Source organism: Emys orbicularis, chromosome 12 (genome assembly GCF_028017835.1).
Source record: "Emys orbicularis isolate rEmyOrb1 chromosome 12, rEmyOrb1.hap1, whole genome shotgun sequence".
NCBI lineage: Eukaryota > Metazoa > Chordata > Testudines > Emydidae > Emys > Emys orbicularis.
In genome coordinates, this window is record NC_088694.1 from 1395038 (window position 1) to 1412973 (window position 17936).

The 17936-nt window shown below is 55.0% G+C and overlaps 1 protein-coding gene across 1 annotated transcript in view; it reads left to right on the forward strand.

Annotated features, from left to right (window-relative positions):
- Positions 1 to 15315: 15315 nt before the first annotated feature.
- Positions 15316 to 17936, forward strand: part of VSTM2L (V-set and transmembrane domain containing 2 like) — a 40803-nt gene continuing 38182 nt past the window's right edge. The window contains exon 1 of the mRNA XM_065414981.1: positions 15316 to 15406. Within this exon, the coding sequence (XP_065271053.1) occupies positions 15316 to 15406 (91 nt within the window). The remainder of the gene's footprint in view (positions 15407 to 17936) is intronic.

Here is a 17936-nt window from a genome sequence, read left to right on the forward strand (position 1 = left end):
GTGCAGGAGGTGGGAGAATTGACACCAGGGCCGAGGAGAACAGAGCTCTGGTAAGACAGGCGGCTGGGGCAGGCGTTCTGGGCGTCCCACCCCCCCAGCGAGAGCAGCTCAGCACACAGCTGGGAGCTGATTTATAAGATAGAGGCGACGAAGCGTGCGGGGAGAGAGACCGATTTATTGCACCTCGCTCTGGGTCGTGTTTTCTTGTCTCTGATTGTAAACAGACTTGACTAAAGAGGTAAATTGGAAGTTAATTAGAGGGAACATGATTGATGAGACACGTTGTGGTGATTTGGGAGGTGAGGGAACTTCTTACACTCAGAGCAGAAGGGGGGCAGGGGGCCTCCGCGGCTGGTGCGATGCCCTTCTCCCCCCCCCCCCCCCCAGCATCATAGCCCTTGTTCTTCTGAATCCCTTCCCGGACGAGAGGTTGGCAGCATCACACACAGCAGGGCCCACCCAGCTGCCACGCAGCCTGCTCTGGCCGTGGCGTTGGGTGGGTGGGTGGGTGGGGATCTGTAGCACTGGAGCTGGTGAAATCGCACTCGAGGCAGGGGAATAGAACATGCTGTCTGCCCTCCCTGTCCCACCAGCTGGGGCCTGCTGTGGAAGAGCCTGGGCCCCTGGGTGCCCGTGCGGCAGGAAGGCTGGAGTTACCACAGCCTGGCGTCCAGCCTCCTCCTGCCCCAGGGAGAAGGAATCTGCATTTGCAGAGCAGGGAGCTCAAGGCACTTTACCAGCAATGAGGCCCCCCACTAGACAGATAAGAGGACTTAGTTGCCCCATATCCGAGCACTGCCCCAAGGCCCCCGTGCCGGGGCAGGTATGTATCCCAGCTCACAGCACAGAGGGCTATGGGGATTTCGTCCTTTCCTTAGCCACCCACAGGCCTGAGCGGTGTGACCCGGAGGTGGGGCGGCCTGGTCAGTCTAGGCTAACGGGGCAGAGTCTGTCTTGCTGCAAGCAGTCTTCATGGTACTTTGTGCATCATGTCGCTCGGCTCCAAGCTGCCTCTCGGGCGTCAGAGTCTTCTCGGGGGGGCTGGGGGGCTCTGAACCAAAGCCACCTCTTTTCTGGCTGCTGACGGCTTGAGGGGAAACACGGGCTTTGCTGGCACAGATTGTCCTTGCCTCTCTCCAGGGGGTGGAGCGCCCGCCATGCCAGCTGTCCCAAGGAGCCTATCGTAAGGGCCGGCTCTAGGGCCCGTTTCTTGATACGCTTCCCACTTCGGCCTGGGTCTCATCTCACTCCGTTGGAGACAAGTCTTGGACTGTGCTGGAGTCCCCAGGCTTCCCATCCCTCGGCGATCTGGTTTCAGACCTGGCTGCTGGTGCTGGCTGATCTCCTGCTGATGAAGGTCAGATCCCCTGAGATCTGTCGGCGTCAATACTGCTGACCCGCGAGGGCCTATTGGTTCTGCTGAAGTCCCCAGCAAGGGGCTCTGCTTCTTCCTGTGTGAAGCCCAACACGTGGCCGTGGGTGGGTGCTCGTCTGCAGGCAGGACTCCTCTTGCCGCCGCTCCGTTGGGGGTCGCTGGAAGGACTAGTCCAGACGTCGGGGACGCAGTGCTACCCCGGCCCCCAGCTCCTTGCTTCCCCATGGCAGTGACGTGACCTGCTCTCAGGGTGAATGAGGTGGAGATTCAGATGAGGGTTCTCTGGCTGAGGGTCAGCGCGTGCGAGACGGGGGGTGATCTTGGCCCCAGAGTCCAGCTCCGCGTGGCCGCCTGCCTGCTGACATCAACCGCCCCTTCCGAGGCGTGCGACCTCCCCCCCCCATTCCTCCCTGGACACTTCTGTTCAATTCCGAATACACCGCGTCACATGAGATCAGTGTTCCCGGCGTGGTGCCCCCCGCCTACGGAGGGTATTACATTGGGGGCAGGGGAGGAGTAGCTGCTTTCCCAGCCCCACCGTGGTGGCTGTGGGGAGCCTGCTGTTAATTTTTTCTTTCTGCCTCATTTGCACTCAGGGCTACGGACCCATCCTTAGTCAGACTCCGCTCCCACGGGAGCCGATGCAGGGCCTGGCTCTAGGCAACTGATGCCGTAAGGCCCTGCGTGCAGACGCTGCCGGGGCTGGGTGCAACTCCTACGTGAGAGCAACCCAGGAACCCGCTGGGTTAGAGCATCTCTCACAGAGCAACAGGACCAGCTAATGGCACCTGGAAAGACTTCAAATTGAAGCAACATAACCTCTCTGATTTCCTTGCAGGAGGGAACCCAGCAGAAGCTGTGCGGGGGTCCCTGGTGTGCACAGAACAGTAATAGCCGTGCTCACTGGGTGTCCGGCTGCATCTCCGACTTGGCTCCCCGAACAGCTTGTTAGCATCTCTAAATGGGGCGAGGTGAGTGCAAATCATGACTGAGGGATGTTTTCTGGCATCCTTGTACAGGGACCAAGGCAACACTAAATACAAAGAGACACTGTCAGAATTGAGAACCAAACCTTCTGACGTGCAAATACAGTCACTTACACCAGGGATTTTTCCAAGAGATCTTGGTTGCAGGAAATCTTATTGTGAGCAGCAGTAAATAAACCAGAAAAGGCACTGGGGGGAGGGAGGAAGAGTCTTTCGTGTTTGATTTTTTGCCATTAAAATCATGATCTGGAACATGAAACAATCCTAGAAATGACACTGATACCCTGTGACAGCCCTTTGTCTGCTGGGAAATTGACGGTGGGTTTTGGAGAAGAGGAAGAAGTTAAATGACCGAAAATGAACTTGAATCATTTCTAAAGAAATGCTGGTTCTTTTACCAAGTCCGATTTGTCCGGAGGGTTCTAGGGTTTGGATAATATTGTATAGCAGGTGGGCTGCTCCAGTCAGATCTGTGAGACTTAGAGAAGCCCTTATGCCCAGAGTGGAGTGTGCTCGCCCATGGTGCGTGATCCTCTCTTTACGCCTCAGTCTCTGTCAAGCTACCCGGGAACTTTCAGTTGGTAGATAAAGAGCAGCTGTGAAGACTTTAATTTGGCTGTTTCTTTTCCTGGTGAATGTTCACGTAGCAAAGACATAATCTTTAAAGATCTGCTGGCTCTGGCCTTCAACCTGAAACTGTACCTCTGTCTGTCTGGTTGGTTTCCACCACCCCAGTGTGTGAGCACTTCACAGAGTTAATGATTCTCTCTCGCCTCAGCCCTCTGAGGTAGGGAAGTATTAACAACACGCTGCAGATGGGAAATGAAGCTCAGAGAAAGTGACTGGTCCAAGGTCACACAAGGACACCGTAATAGAGCAGAGAATTTAACCCAGGTATCCCAAGTCCCAGACCAGGGCCTTAGTTATAAGACCATCCTTCCTCTCGGTGCAGAAATCCTGCAGGATCTATGGATTTCTTTCTGTTCAGTTCTCTGTCAAGCACCTACTAGTGGTGAGGCCTCAGGACAATGGTCTTGGGTCCTTTGAAAGCTCAGAATGACTCGAGAGAGAGAGAGCAGCCCTTCCCCTCTCCCGAGAAATAATGGGCACTCCTTGCATAAGCCAGCAACATGAGACTTTTCACTCCCCTAGAACTCAACAAGCTTGGTCCAGTTCTTTACACAGAGACCAACAGCCTCCTTCAGCCCTGCACGTTTTCATGCATGGCCTTGGGTCAGAGACTTTCTCCCCACTGGGGGGGGAGGTCGATAATTGGATTAATATTGGAAGACCAGATGCTACTCGAATTATGGCCCTGCTCAGTTAGTAAATCAGGTCAGGAGCACTCCTGCATCTCGTCGTCCTGTCCTACCACCTGGGGCTGGGAGCCCATCCCGTCTCAGTAGGGCCAGACCTAGACGCTGCCGGATGTGTGTGGGGGGGTGACTTAGCGGGGGCAGTTTTCCTCTGGAGTCCGTTCTGAACCCCAACGCCCGTTTGCAGGCAGCAGGGAGATGGCAGTGCAGGGTCAGACATTGCAGCACTGGAAGAAGCAATAAAATCCTCATTTGTTTTCGCTTTATACTTGTCTAAGGGAAGTCCCCTAGATTTAAGTGAGTACCCAGTTATCTTTCCTGGGGTCATTGCCAGATCCTGGGGGGTTGCTTCTCCAGGCAGAGTGGTGCATGTCCCTCCCCTCCCAAACGCCTCCCTCATTCACTCAATGGGTCACTGAGGCCCTTATCCAAAGTCTGGTAAGTCAACGGGAGTCCGTCCTTCCATTGGCTTCAACAGGCTTTGATCAGACACTGGGTGCTTTGCTCCCCAAACCAAGACTCTGTTCAGCCCTGTGTATCTGAGTTCATAAAGCATTTTTCCTCCAAGGAGATTGACGAGCTTTGCTGACACGGACCCTCCTAGCAACGCCGTGGGTAGGAGAGAGATCCTCGCTGTTCTTCCTTTCCCCTGATCAGTAGAATGGTGTAAGGGACGAGCCCATGGGCACATGAGTAAGCAGTGGCAGAGCCAGGAGTAGAAGTTGGGTCCTCTGAAATAGAGGATTGGGCCAAAAGAAATCTGATGAGGTTCAACAAGGACAAGTGCAGAGTCCTGCACTTAGGAAGGAAGAATCCCATGCACCGCTACAGGCTGGTGACTGACTGGCTAAGCAGTAGTTCTGCAGAAAGGGACCTGGGGATTACAGTGGATGAGAAGCTGGATATGAGTCAGCAGTGTGCCCTTGTTGCCAAGAAGGCCAACGGCATATTGGGCTGTATAAGTAGGAGCATTGCCAGGAGATCGAGGGACGTGATCATTCCCCTCTATTCGGCACTGGTGAGGCCACACCTGGAGCACTGTGTCCAGTTTTGGTCCCCCCACTACAGAAGGGATGTGGACAAATTGGAGAGAGTCCAGCGGAGGGCAACGAAAATGATTAGGGGTCTGGGGCACATGATTTACGAGGAGAGGCTGAGGGAACTGGGATTATTTAGTCTGCAGAAGAGAAGAATGAGGGGGGATTTGATAGCTGCTTTCAACTACCTGAGGGGGGGTTCCAAAGAGGATGGAGCTCGGCTGTTCTCAGTGGTACCAGATGACAGAACAAGGAGCAATGGTCTCAAGTTGCAGTGGGGGAGGTTTAGGTTGGATATTAGGAAACACTATTTCACTAGGAGCGTGGTGAAGCACTGGAATGGGTTCCCTAGGGAGATGGTGGAATCTCCATCCTTGGAGGTTTTTAAGGCCCGGCTTGACAAAGCCCTGGCTGGGATGATTTAGTTGGGGATTGGTCCTGCTTTGAGCAGGGGGTTGGACTAGATACCTCCTGAGGTCCCTTCCAACCCCGATATTCTATGATTCTATGATTCCCTACTCTCAACACTAGACCGCCATCCCCTGCTGAGGCTGTGCCCGCCCCCGACTGACATTGGAATCTGTGTTCTCCCAGACCCAGCTTCTACTCGCTTGTACTTTTCACGAAGTGCTTTGGACTGTGCTCACTTGTCTGGCAGTACCCAGACGTGTCAACACAACCCTCCGTTGATTTTCTGATATCGCCCTAAGCCGTCTCCATGGTGCTGTTATCATTGTCATAACCTGTTTGTGTAATAAAATATCTTATTTATAGATCGTGGTAATGTGCCTTCCTGCGATGCGCACAGGCCCTGGCAACTAATCGAACAGCACACGACTGTCACACTTCAGCTGTGGAAGGAACCTTTCCAACAGGGATTGTCGAGATTCCAAACGAGGACCAGAAACGGGTCCAGTATCAGTCTGAATGGTATTTATTCTGCCCAGGAAAAAAATGAACAAACCCATCCACCGTTCTGGGCATGGAGTGGAGAGGCAGAAACTAACCTGAGCCCATGCGAATAGGCTTTGTGAAAAGGCCTGGGTCCACTTTAATAGCTGGACTCTAAACGAGAGCCCTCTTCATACCATTAAAAGCTTGATCTTCGGGGGCCTGAGGCCACTGGTAGGGAAAGAGCATCTCTCTGGGCCGGGTTCACAGCCGACGCTATACAAGGCAATAGGCGGCATTTGACACCCCGTTATTCCCAGCGTCGAAGACCCAGATGTGAGAGGTGGCTGGTGGGGGGTGAAAGGGTTGGGCCTCGACCAGCTCTTTCCATTGCCACTGCGGACGGGTGAGCGGAGGGAGGGAGGATGGAGCTGGGCGGGGAGTAACGGTTGCGGGAGGGGCCTGTATTGGGGACGTACAGTGGGAACAAGGCGTTCAGTGACTTGGTCAGGGGAACGCTTTCGGGGGTGGGGGCTGTTTTCACGTCGTTAGCTGGCGTCTGAGTATTGCTGAACGCCTACCTGAGCGGCCTGGCTGCGTGATCTTGTGGGAATCACTTACCCCTCCCGAGCCCTAGTTACTCGCATGCAAAATGCAGCTGCGCTGGTTTACACCCGCTGAGGTTCTGGCCCCGCACTTGGATAGCACTGGGAAGATGCTCAGGGTTTTTATTTATTGTTGAGCCCAGCGCATGGCCTCTAATTCTGCTTCTGTTTTTTCTCCATTAACTTATAAATTATTTTGAAATCTGAATTTAAGGGACAAAATTGTCGTCAGCACTTAGAGGCATAAAAAATAAATCAGCTACTCAGTTAAGATGCGATTCCGGTTTTCCTCCTGCAATGAAATTTTGAGCAACACTGACGGTGTGACGAAGTGGGGGATTGTCTTGTTTTGTCTGTGTTTTCCAGTGGTTTGCATGCAGAGGGAGTGGGACTCTGTGTCCCTGGGTGTTACGGGTTTAGCTAGGGTTACCATATTTTAATATTCCAAAAAGAGGACACTCTACGGGGCCCCTTCCCCGCCCCAACTCCGCCCCTTCCCCGCCCCGGCCCCACCCCAACTCCGCCCCCTCCCCTGAACGCTCCGCCCCCTGCTCCTCCCCCTCCCCTGCTTCCCGCGAATCAAATGTTCGCGGGAAGCCTGAAACAGGCAGGCAGGCAGGCATCAGGTAAGCTGGGGCGGTGGGAGGGGGGGTGTGAGGAGGCGCACCCAGTCCGGCCCCCCCAGCCGAGCGGCTCCCTCCAGCGGCCGGCCCCAGACAAGAGGCTCTGGCCCCGGTGTCTCCGGGCCGGCTTGACTTGGGCCCTGCGGCGCCGGCCCCGGTTCCGTCCGAGCACGCCTGCCCCGGCCGAGCAGCTCTGGCCCGCCCTGGCCCTAGCGACTCCAGCTCGGCTCGGACTCGGGCCCCGGCCCCGGCGGAGCGGCTCCACTCCGGTCCCAGCAGCTCCAGCCCGGCTCGGCTCGGGCCCCAGTTCCGGCCGGCGGCCGAGCACCCCCAGCCCCGATCCCAGCGGCTCCAGCCCAGCTCGGCTCGGGCCCCAGTTCTGGCCGAGCGGCGCCGGCCCCAGCGGCTCCAGCCCGGACCCAAGCCCCACGCCCCCTCTCTCTATTTTCCCAGACATGTCCAGCTTTTTGGAATTTCCTCCCGGACGGGGATTTGAGGACCAAAAGGCCGGACATGTCCGGGAAAATCCGGACGTATGGTAACCCTAGTTTAGCGAGGTGAGGGGAGAGGGAGTTTGTTGTTACAGAGGACCGGAGAGGGAACGTGGGACCCCAGCCAATGGCCTGGAGGATGGAGACCCCAGTGACGGGTGACCTGGCGACCTGGAGACCCAGCTCAGGAGTTGCAGCTGGTTCTGGCCAGTGGGGACAATGGGCTGCGGGGAGAGGACCCCGGTGACCTGACCAGCTGGTTCCAGCCAGAGGGGGCCAGAGGAGGGCAGGCCCAGGTGACCCGGTGTACGACCCTGTTTACCTGGAGAGAAGACAATGGACAGAGGCGGAGCCTGGGTCCAGTGATCTCAGATGCCCAGCTGGGAGCAGGGGGGCTCTGGGCTGGAGAGGGGGAGCAGGCAGAGCCCCCCTGGATGCAGGGGGGACTGGGATGTGCTGTGCTGAGGGAGGCCAGGCCTGAGGCCCTGAGAGTTTCCTGTGCTGGGTTCAGACGCTCAATAACCCTCCTGTTTTACGCTGGCTGAGAGTCGCGCCAGTCTAGAGAACAGGGTTGCATCAACCCCTTCGGGGGTGGAGGCCCGGGGGGTCCAGAGCGAGGGGACTCCCTGAGGGGGCCCACGGTGAGAGACAGGCGTGCTAAGGCTCAGAGAGGTGCGGCTCCAGGAGGTGGAGGGGCCTCACCCCGAGAGAGAGTGGACCCCGAGAAGGGAAGGGCTGTCGCACTGAAAGCCCCCCCCCCCCCCCCACGGACCGCACGGGGCCAAGAGTGGGCATGATCTGTGAGTCCGTGACAGACTGCAATAGGGGGAAAGACGTTGGAAGCACGAGCACATCTTTGTCTGGTGTGAAAGGATCCTGTTGTGTGTTGCACCAAACAGAATTTCTGTTTCTTGTCCAGTTATAGTTGAGTTCAGTTGCAGGTAAAATGATTCCAAATGTAAAAGTTTTCTATTTTCTGTCCAAATATTTAGACTGTTTCAAATTTAGCTTCCAATTTTGCATGCTCACTTTTGCAAGCACAACTACATGCGTATTCAGAAGCAGATGCACACCAGTTCTACACATGCAAAGCTTTCAATTTCATATGAAAATTGTGCAGCTGGGAGCTTGGTTGTCTAATTTGCATATGCAAATGATTATCAGTATTCATCCATTTTGCAGATGAGCACTTTGCAAGCAGAATCCATTGCACATGCAAAATTGGAAAGCGGGTGGGAAATCTGTCACTGAATGAAATAAGAAATGCTTCAGCCTTGAGAGTAGGTTGCAGTGGGTGTTCCATTATCACTCAGAACAGCCCTGAAAGAGTGCCCACAGGTTTGAAAAACAAAATACAGACAAAGGGACCCTATTTGCACTGTGAATGCCAGTCACCTGGGGTTAAGGGAGAAAATCCTGCTCTCATTCACAGCTGGGTGACCTCACTGGCTTCAGCAGGGCTGTACGGGTGCAACAGGGGGCAGGGCCTGGTCCCATTCACTGGTGAGTTACGATCAGGGTGGAAAGTGAAATTTTGCACATGGTGCAAAGATGTCTGGCATTTTCCCTTTCTGCAGGGCTGGTCGCCCTGCTGCACCCACGGAAGACTTATTGTCCGTTCATCGTCCTACTGTGGAGACAGAAAATCATCTGGAAATGGAACTTAATTCAGGCTCTACATCTGGAGATGTTCCGAGCTTTAAGAGGAAATTTATGCTCTCATTGCTTCTTCGTGGCATCATTTAAATATATTTGATTATGCAATAAAAGATCTTAGCAGATTCCAGCCATTTAACTGTGATTATACAACATCAGTATCCAGATTCCTAAGATAGACCATCAGTACGTATGCTCCCTGCATGTCACTCAGCAGGTACAACCAGCCAGGTAAGAGAGCAAACCTGGCAGGACTGGGCTCTCAGCACCTAGGGACAAGGATTCCTACCGGTATTCAAGAGGTGAACGTTCACCTACTGGGAGGCTTTATCCATTACCGTAATTATATTATAATCATCATATCTAGCTCATGCAAAGCATGTCTCATCTTTTGATCTCAAAGTGCTTTACAAAAGAGGTAAACATAATTATCCAGATTTTATGGATGGGGAAACTGAGGCACCGAGTGATGAAGTGGCTTTTCAAGGGCACCCAGTAGGACCAGACCACGTCTCCTGAGCCCCAGCCCATCGCTTTAGGCCCCACTGCCATGATTTAGTTAACTCTGCCATGTGCTTGTTACACACTGCTGGTTTCTTGTTCCAATTGTACTTGGCTAAAGGCCACCAATTCTCATGTCTCTGGCTGTACAGTGATTTTTGCCAGGCTTGGGGAGACGTTTTCCTCCATGTGCCACATTGCTCAGCTAGTTACTTGATTTGTGGAGTGTTCTCGCAGCCTTCTGAATCTCTGCCCACGCGGGCCAGGCTTCCGCTTTCGCCAGACCCTGCCCTCCACCACCGGATTTGGTGATCTGGCCGAGTGCAGCAAATGCTCCACTGAAGTGGGATTCCTGCACAAGGAGACTGGTGCAACCGAGATGCCCTCACTTTTCTACAGCCACGGCCTCCCTTGAAGTTAGGAGACAAGTGACTCCCAAGGTTTTGCCGTAATCTGCTTAAAACTTTAAATCTCCCTAAACTTGCTCAGGCTGCTGCGAGGTTCCAAGAACCTATCCACCGGGAACTCCTGAAGCTTTGCCTTTGATGCTGCTGCACTTTTGATGTTACAAAGCAAGAACCTTCTGAACTGCAAGCAGCTGTCTGAGCATCATAAGATACAAAACTACAAGCTGGCCAGGATGATCAATTATTGCTCTTTATTCCTGCCCCCCACTCCCCAAATCCTAGCGGGAGTAATGAACCTGAGTAGAGATCAATGCCATCTGCTCTGTTCTTATGGGAGATTTATTCTGACATGTGGAAAACATTGCAGAATGCAGAATTTTTTTAAACCTATTGATTTGTAATGTTGGTATTACGCTGTCAGTAGTTACACGGTCTATAGTCTAGCACTTTTTTTAGCCGGACCTCCAGGGACCCTGCCTTCCAGGGTGGTAATATGAAAAATACTCTTGCCACTTCTGTGGGAGAAATCCCGCTGAGTGAAGGGTGAAGAAATACTGTTGTATTTTCAAGTCCAATTTAAAGAATCTCTTTGACGAGTGGGGGGAGGTGTCTGTCATCTCTCAGCAATACCTGACATAATCTGATTCTGACTGTTTATCTAGAGAGGAAATGTCATTTGGATTCCTGTGCAGTACACAGATACCATCAGAGGAGTGAAGACAGTAGCTGTGACTTAGAGAAGAAGCTTGGTATTTAGACGGGTGATCTGTGGCCTGCGGGTTCCTATTTGTGTTTTTGTTACCTTTTTAGAGCAGGTCGGCAGAAGTTATAGGTCATGCCCTCCGTGTGGGCCTGATTCTGATCTGTTCCACTGGTGGCATCTGGGAAAACTCCATTGATGCCAGTGGAGTTATTCCTAGATGTACATGGATGTAAATGAGATCAGGATCAGGCCCATTGTGTTAAATCATTTCCTGAACATCTTTTATAGCAAGAAAGTGCCACGGTGGAAAGTGTCTCCTCTTACTCACATGAGCCTGAGATGGTACATGAGCCAAGTCTGACGGCCACTATTCAGACAGCACGCCCATTGCTACTGACAGGAGCCTTGCCTGAGTGAGGAGTTCAGGATCGTGCCCTTGCTGTTCCCAGCACAATTACAATACATTGCGATAATTGTTATAAAACAGCCGGGCTAGAGCCAGTGCTGGCTGGGATCACGCAGCATCCCGGTGGCTGAAGCAAACGGGTGGGTGAGCTATTGCCTAGGCTTTGTAAGAGTGTAATGCTGCCGACTTATTTTATTTCACTATAAATAATACATTTTCCATTGTGGGGGAGGGAAAGTACATCCAAGGGCCTGTCTTCCTATAAAATACCATAATGAAATCATCAAAATAGGATTTACTTAGCTTATTGCTGCTTGGTAATATACAGTAGATCGAGAATACTTCCAGCCTTGTATTAGAGCCTATTAAGCTTTTTGTTATGAAGAGGAACTTGCTGGAGTTGTGATTTGTGACACACTTTCAAACGTCCATAAGAAATCCTTTCTTACAAGAAGCTGTGGGTGCTACCTGCAAACAGCCTCCAGTAATGCAGTGTTTAAAATCGCACGTCCCCTCTCTCCATGAGGGTATCGGTTTCTGTGTGTTACTGTATTAACTGTAATAGATTGAGCCATGTCACTTAACCAGAAAATCAGGGAGATAAAATAAGGTCGTCTAATTGGAAGAGTGTTCTCTCCCTCCCCTGCCACTGGAACATAGAGGACAGGATTTATCTCAAACTTCCCAGAACGATTTCTCCTTCAGGCACAGCCCCACCATGGAAAACGTTAGACCCAGCGGAGTAAGGAGGTTAGCAGCGTGTGCACGTGGGGTTTTGATGGAAACTTTGGTAACTTTAGCTTTGGTGGGTTAAAACTTGGTCCTGGCCCGTGCCTCGCTGTTGAGCATGCTGTGCGGGGAGTGGTGGACCACAAGGAGCCTTTTCCCCAGCAGAGTCAGATCTTGCTACAGTGCATTAGAAAGTGGAACGAGGTAGCAGGGCCCAGGTCCACCTGTTTGGGGTTCGAGACTGGAGCTCTTGTTCTCCTCGTGCATCAGTGGCGTGGTTCTCAACCTGTGGTCCGTGGACTGCCAGAGGGCCGCAGACTACGTCTAAGGGGTCCACGACAGACTTAGTCTGCAAACTGACTGAACAGACTTCAACTATAGCTACAGACGATAGATTTCCAAAGGGAGCCGCACCTCCACGTGAGATTTCCAAAGGGGTTTGCAAATGAAAAAAAGGTTGAGACCCAATGCACTAGTGCCTATATTTCCAGCAGCAGCAAATGCTGAGTTTGCAGACAGTGGCAGGGCCAGCAGAAGGCTCCCTAACAGTGGGGGGGGGGGAGGGGGCGCACTGGTGCCTGAACATGCCCCCCCCCCAAGGCCCTAGCCCTGCCCTTGGACTGCCCCTTCCCCAGAAGCTGTGCTCCTGCACCACCTCTTTCCCCCCAAGACCCTGCCCCCTGCTCCCCACCGGTCGCTCGCCCATATGGCTGGTAAAAAGTGGGAGGGCCATTGCCCCTTGGCCCTCCTATTACGGCACCGCTGGATAGTGGTGCACACGCAGCAAAGTGCTCCCTGAATCCACGGTGTCCTGGCAGCAGGATCTTGGGGAGAGAGGAACCGGAGCGACTTCTCTGCTTCTCCTTGCTGTAGCAAGCAGGGCAGGATTTGGCTCCAACCCCCAGCGGCTGTTAAAAGGACAAGGGAGAGAGTGGAGATGGGGTGAGTGCAGACCCCTGCCGAGAGAGGGAACTAAAACCTCTGGCCAAGCTTCTCACCCCAGAGCGCCTAAAATTAGGCTCCTAAATCCATAGGTAGGCATCTTAAGGGCGTGACCAAACGTTTGAAAGTGCTGAGAATCGATCGGTTCCCACTGACCCCATGAAGCAGGATGCTAATTTAGGAGTCTAAATAGGGACTTGAGGCTAATTTGAGGCCTGCAGGTTTGGGATGCCGGGACTTCTGGGTGGAATGGCTTCCTGAGGCCTATAATGCTGAGAGGGCCTTGGGTACCGTGATGCGAAGCAGTGTACAGAACAAGGCAGGTCTGATGCTCTTCTTGGGATCGTCCAAAGCGTTCTCATTAGGACTGTCTGTGTATTATACTGGGCAAAGACACATTTAACCTGAGCATGCAGGGAACTTCCCCTCCCAAGGAGGTTTGTGTGACTCAAATTGGTTCATAGGAGAGCAGCACAAACCCCATTGCTTGGAACATGAAAATACATTAAAATATTCTAAACCCTTGAGTGCAAGTTAACCAGACCTGCTGATTTTAAAATGTAGTAACCAAGGGACGCATCCCACCCATGTACTTATTTGCTACACCAATACTGACTTGGACTCTTAATACAGTCCATGGGTGGCGTACCCGAGCCCCCTTATCCACCGACGCTCTAAAAACTCCCGCCTCCCAATCTGTCTCTATGCTGGTTATGTGATATGTATGTATTTTGTGATCCTTGTAACTGATACCTGTAATCCCTCATAACTCAAGCCTGACCCTAGATATACAGTATCTTCCCTCTTAACTTGTGTATATTTAATTTTAAACATTAACTTTAATACATTTTTTAAATCTGCTGTTTAAGATCCTCCTGAGATGCTAGTAGAATGGAAACAGTGGTGTTATAGGACTACATCATCTGTTCCCTCCACCCCCCAATACTGAACAGAAATTGAACACATCTGCCTTTTCTCCATTATTATTGATCATTCTACTATTTGCATCTTGTAATGCACCAATATAATTGCTAGGATTCTTTTTGTTCCTAAAATACTTTAATAATTCCTTATTTTCCTTAATGCTGTAGGCTGCAGATTTCTGTGTCCCTTTGCTTCCCATATCAATTTTCTACACTCCCTACTTTCTGATTTATATTCATCTAGGCAAAACAATAAAGATAGGCCTCCAGTCTCTGCCTTGGTTTCTTCAACACTCTTGAGTGTTCTTTGGGATGTGGTCAGAGTCCCCTCAGGTTTCTAGCTCCCCTCTGTGAGACCTCACTCCTCCCGCTCAGGAGGAGCAAATCTCCTCTTTGACCTGTACAGCCAGCTTCCTCCAGTTTGGACCGATACAGCAGTCAAAGGATTTCCCCTCACTCAGGACTCATCTCTCTCCTTTCACTTCTCCATTTCTGTTTTTACAGGCCTGCACTAACACCTCTTTCCATTCTTCCCTCTCCCCGAGGGAAGCTGCTACAGCCACCCTTTGTTTGGGGAGGCCAGGGCCCAGTCAGTTGTTGCTGATCTTTACCACCTGGCCGGTTAGACGCAGACACCCAGGCGCCAGTCCCCCGGGGGTGATGCAGGAGGGACACAGCGAAGGCAGCTACCCCAGGAACAGTCAGAGAGTTCATAACATCACCCCGGCTCCAGAGCTGTACAGAGTTGGGTGACCAGATGTCCCGATTTTACAGGGACAGTCCCAATATTTGGGGCGTTTTTCTTATATGGGCTCCTATTACCCCCCACCCCCCGTCCCGATTTTTCACCCTTGCTGTCTGGTCACCCTGGACCAAGCCAGATTGTCCCTGTTCCTGCCCCGGCGCGATAGGGGCAGAGGCTGCGATCTGCCTCCTGGGCTGGGGTCCCGGGGGCGTTCAGGATAAAGCCCTAGTGCCAGTGGGGAGGGCGGCGTTAGCGCCCAGGATATCACGCGTGGCCGGCGCCCTAGGGTGACCCCCGGTGGGTGGCCCTGGGCTGGTGCCAGGCTGTTGCGCCGCCGGTTCGCTCCCCCCAGGGCCGGGCCGGGGTCGCTCTCGGGCCGGCTCTGGGGCTGCCCGGCGCTGAAGTCGGGTCCCGAGAGGGGACAGGCGGCGAGCCGGCGCCCGGCGCTGTCCGTGGTGCTGAGCGCGGGGCAGGTCCGGGGGTGCCCGGGCCGCGCCCCAGGGAGACGCACAAGGGGCCCCATGGCGGGGGCAGCCCCGGGCCGGTGCACGGCGCAGCGCGGGGGCTCCGCACCCCGAGTCCCCCCCAGGGCCAGCGCGGGCGGGACGGGGGGGGCGATGCAGCCCCTGCCCGAGGGGGTGTGTGTAAATCCGGACCCCCCCCGGCCAGCGCCCCCCCCCCCGGGCCTTGGAGCCCCCCTTCCCCCCCCGGGACCCGGCCCGGCTCGGCTCGGCTCGGCCGGACCAATGAGACCCTGGGAAAAACTTTGATGCTAAATCAAGCGCTCGGATCCCTCCGCCGGCGGGGGGAGGCTCTGGGTGAGCCGCAGCACCGCCACCGAGCGCGGAGCCGTCCGCGGCAGGGAAGAGTCCCGCAGTCTCCGGCAGCAGCGCGGGAGCAGCCGGCACCGCGCCCCGGCGGCTCTGCGGAGGGGCCCGAGCCCATGTGAGCCGGGCGGGCGGACGGAGCCCCGAGCACCATGGGGGCCCTGGGCCTGACCCTGGGGATTTTCCACTACCTGGGGCTCTACCTCCAGCTGGGCGCCCCGGCGCGGGCCCCCGCGGCCAACGGTGAGCCGGGGCAGGGACCGGGGCAGGGCAGGGGCAGATACCGAGCAGGGACCGGGCTGGGGGAGGGACCGGACAGGGCAGGGGCAGGGACCGGGTTGGGACCGGGCAGGGGCAGATACCGGGCAGGGACCGGGCTGGGGGAGGGACCGGACAGGGCAGGGGCAGGGACCGGGTTGGGACCGGGCAGGGGCAGATACCGGGCAGATAATGAACAGGGACCGGGCTGGGACCGGGGCAGGGGCAGATACCGAGCAGGGACCGGGCTGGGGGAGGGAACGGACAGGGCAGGGGCAGGGACCGGGCAGATAATGAACAGGGACCGGGCTGGGGGAGGGACCGGGCAGGGCGGAGGTCAGGCTGGGGCAGCCTCCGGGGGGTAGCGCGGGGCTTTGGAAACTTCTCCCCCCGGGGCGGGGGGCGCTGAGTCCGGCCGGCTGGGCTCGCGGGGCTGCGAAGCGAGCTCGGGGCGCAGCCCGCCGGGCAGGGGGCTGCTGCGGAGCCGTGTGCGGGGGGCGGCCGGAGATGCCGCTCCCCGCTGCGTACCGAGCACCCGGCTCCTGCCGCCCGCCCCGGGCAGGGCCCCCCCGCAGCCGGTCCGTGGCGCGGGGCACCAGCGAGCGGAGCGGGTCCGCCTGTCCCGGGCTGAGCGCGGAGCTCGCTGGGCAGGGACCGGGGTCGCGGAGGGGGTTTGCTGCCCGCGGGGGCAGGCTGAGCTCCCGGGCAGTAAGTTTGGGTGCGCGCCCCCAGCCCCGCTGCGTGGGTCAGGAGCAGCCGAGCGCACCCGGAGCCTGGAGAAACCCGGGTCCGGGGACCGCGGGCGCAGGAGCTCGCGGGGGACCCTGATCTGCCAGGAGTTTAGCGAGGAAAAGTTAGCGACCCTTCTCCGGGGCTCGGCTGCTGCGGGGTGGGGCGGGGGCCAAAGAGGCCATTTCCGATTGCATAGTCTTATCAATGTAGCCTCGGCCACCCGGCACCGTGTGTGTACCATGGTCTGGAGCCACTGCAATCCCCCTGCCCGCTCCCTTCCTTCCCTCGCTCCAGTCTGAAGCCGCCTGGGTTGCTTCATCTTGATTCCCAAACAGAGCAACCCGGAAATCCTACCTCCCCTGGCCTGGTGCCAGGAGCTGGAGCTGGCTGGAACATGGGAGAGCCCTTCTTGTGAACAGCTTCACACATTGATTGTCTGGTTTCCATGAGAACTTCCCAAGCAGCTCCCACAAGGACCGCATCCCTCACCGGAGGAGGAGGAAAGGACATACTAGCTTCTGGTTTCTCCTGTCCCTGCTGGAGCCAGGGACCTGGATGTATGTTACATCCCTCACCCCTCACTGGGGAAAACCACAACTCCGGCCATGTCAGGGGATGGTAGCCTGGTCTGTAGTTATGGGAGCCTTCATCAGAACAGGGACCCCACTGTGCTGGGGCTCAGCAAACCACAGAGCGAAAGCTGGTCCCTGCCCTGAGGCGCTTCCAGTCTATTGAAGAGCCATGTACCGTGACGGCCTGGCGCTCAGAATGACTGTCTTGCTGCCCGGTGTAGTGTTACCGTGCCCTGCAGTCTGTAACAGGGATGAACAGCAGGAGTAATCTGTCATTTGTGCTAGGGCCTGGGAAACCAGGAGCATTTCCTGACCTTCCTCGGGTGCTGTGGGAAGGGGGTGCTAGAGACAGAGATCTGCCTCCCTTACCTCCCACAGCAATAGACAACTAAGCACGGAAATGGTTGCTGTAAAGAAAAAAGATCTGAGTGGGTGAGTGCATTTAGGAGCCTCTTACAGGGCTTTGTACCATGGGCAGTTCCGCAGCAACTCACTTAATCACAACAGAAACCTTTATTAAGGACCCTGAAAGGCAGTGAATAAGTGGGTCATGTATAATAAGCCATTTGTGTTCAGCAGGTGAATACCAATTTGATAAAAGCTGTGTGTGCTGCAAGCCTGGATAAATTGCTGTTTAGCAGATTGGAGATTGATCATTTAATTAGTCACTGGTACAGCTTTCCCCAAGCAGCGGGAGAGAAGGGGAGAACAGAGCCCTGGAAGCCTCCCTGGAGTGAACAAGTGATCCTGCAGGGCAGGGCTGGAACCAGGCATCAAGAAATTCAGGGGGCACGTCAAACTGGTTACTCCAGAAAACGACACCCCGGTGTGCTTCGTCCTAATTCCAGGCCTGATCCTCCACGTGCCTGTTGACTTTGGTGGGTGCAAGCCGGGGCCGTGTAGCCTCTTGGATTGAGAGGAATGGCTTCCGAGAAGTGCATCCGCCTCTGACCTAAGTGGAAGCACAAGAGGCTTTTGGAGGAGGGACCAGCAGCCTGGGTGCCCCTGTCTGCAGCTGAGAGTTTGAACCAGAACATGTGCTCTAGGGGATGCAATATTTCAATCCTGTCCCCAAAGGCATCAGCTGGGTGTTGGAATGAAAATGCGCCATACGCTCACCAGGCTTCCGAGAGGTTTGTTATGAATGGTTTGTGACTGCAGCTCCTAGGTGTTACGGTAATACACACAATACGTCTTCCTTTACGGGGGTA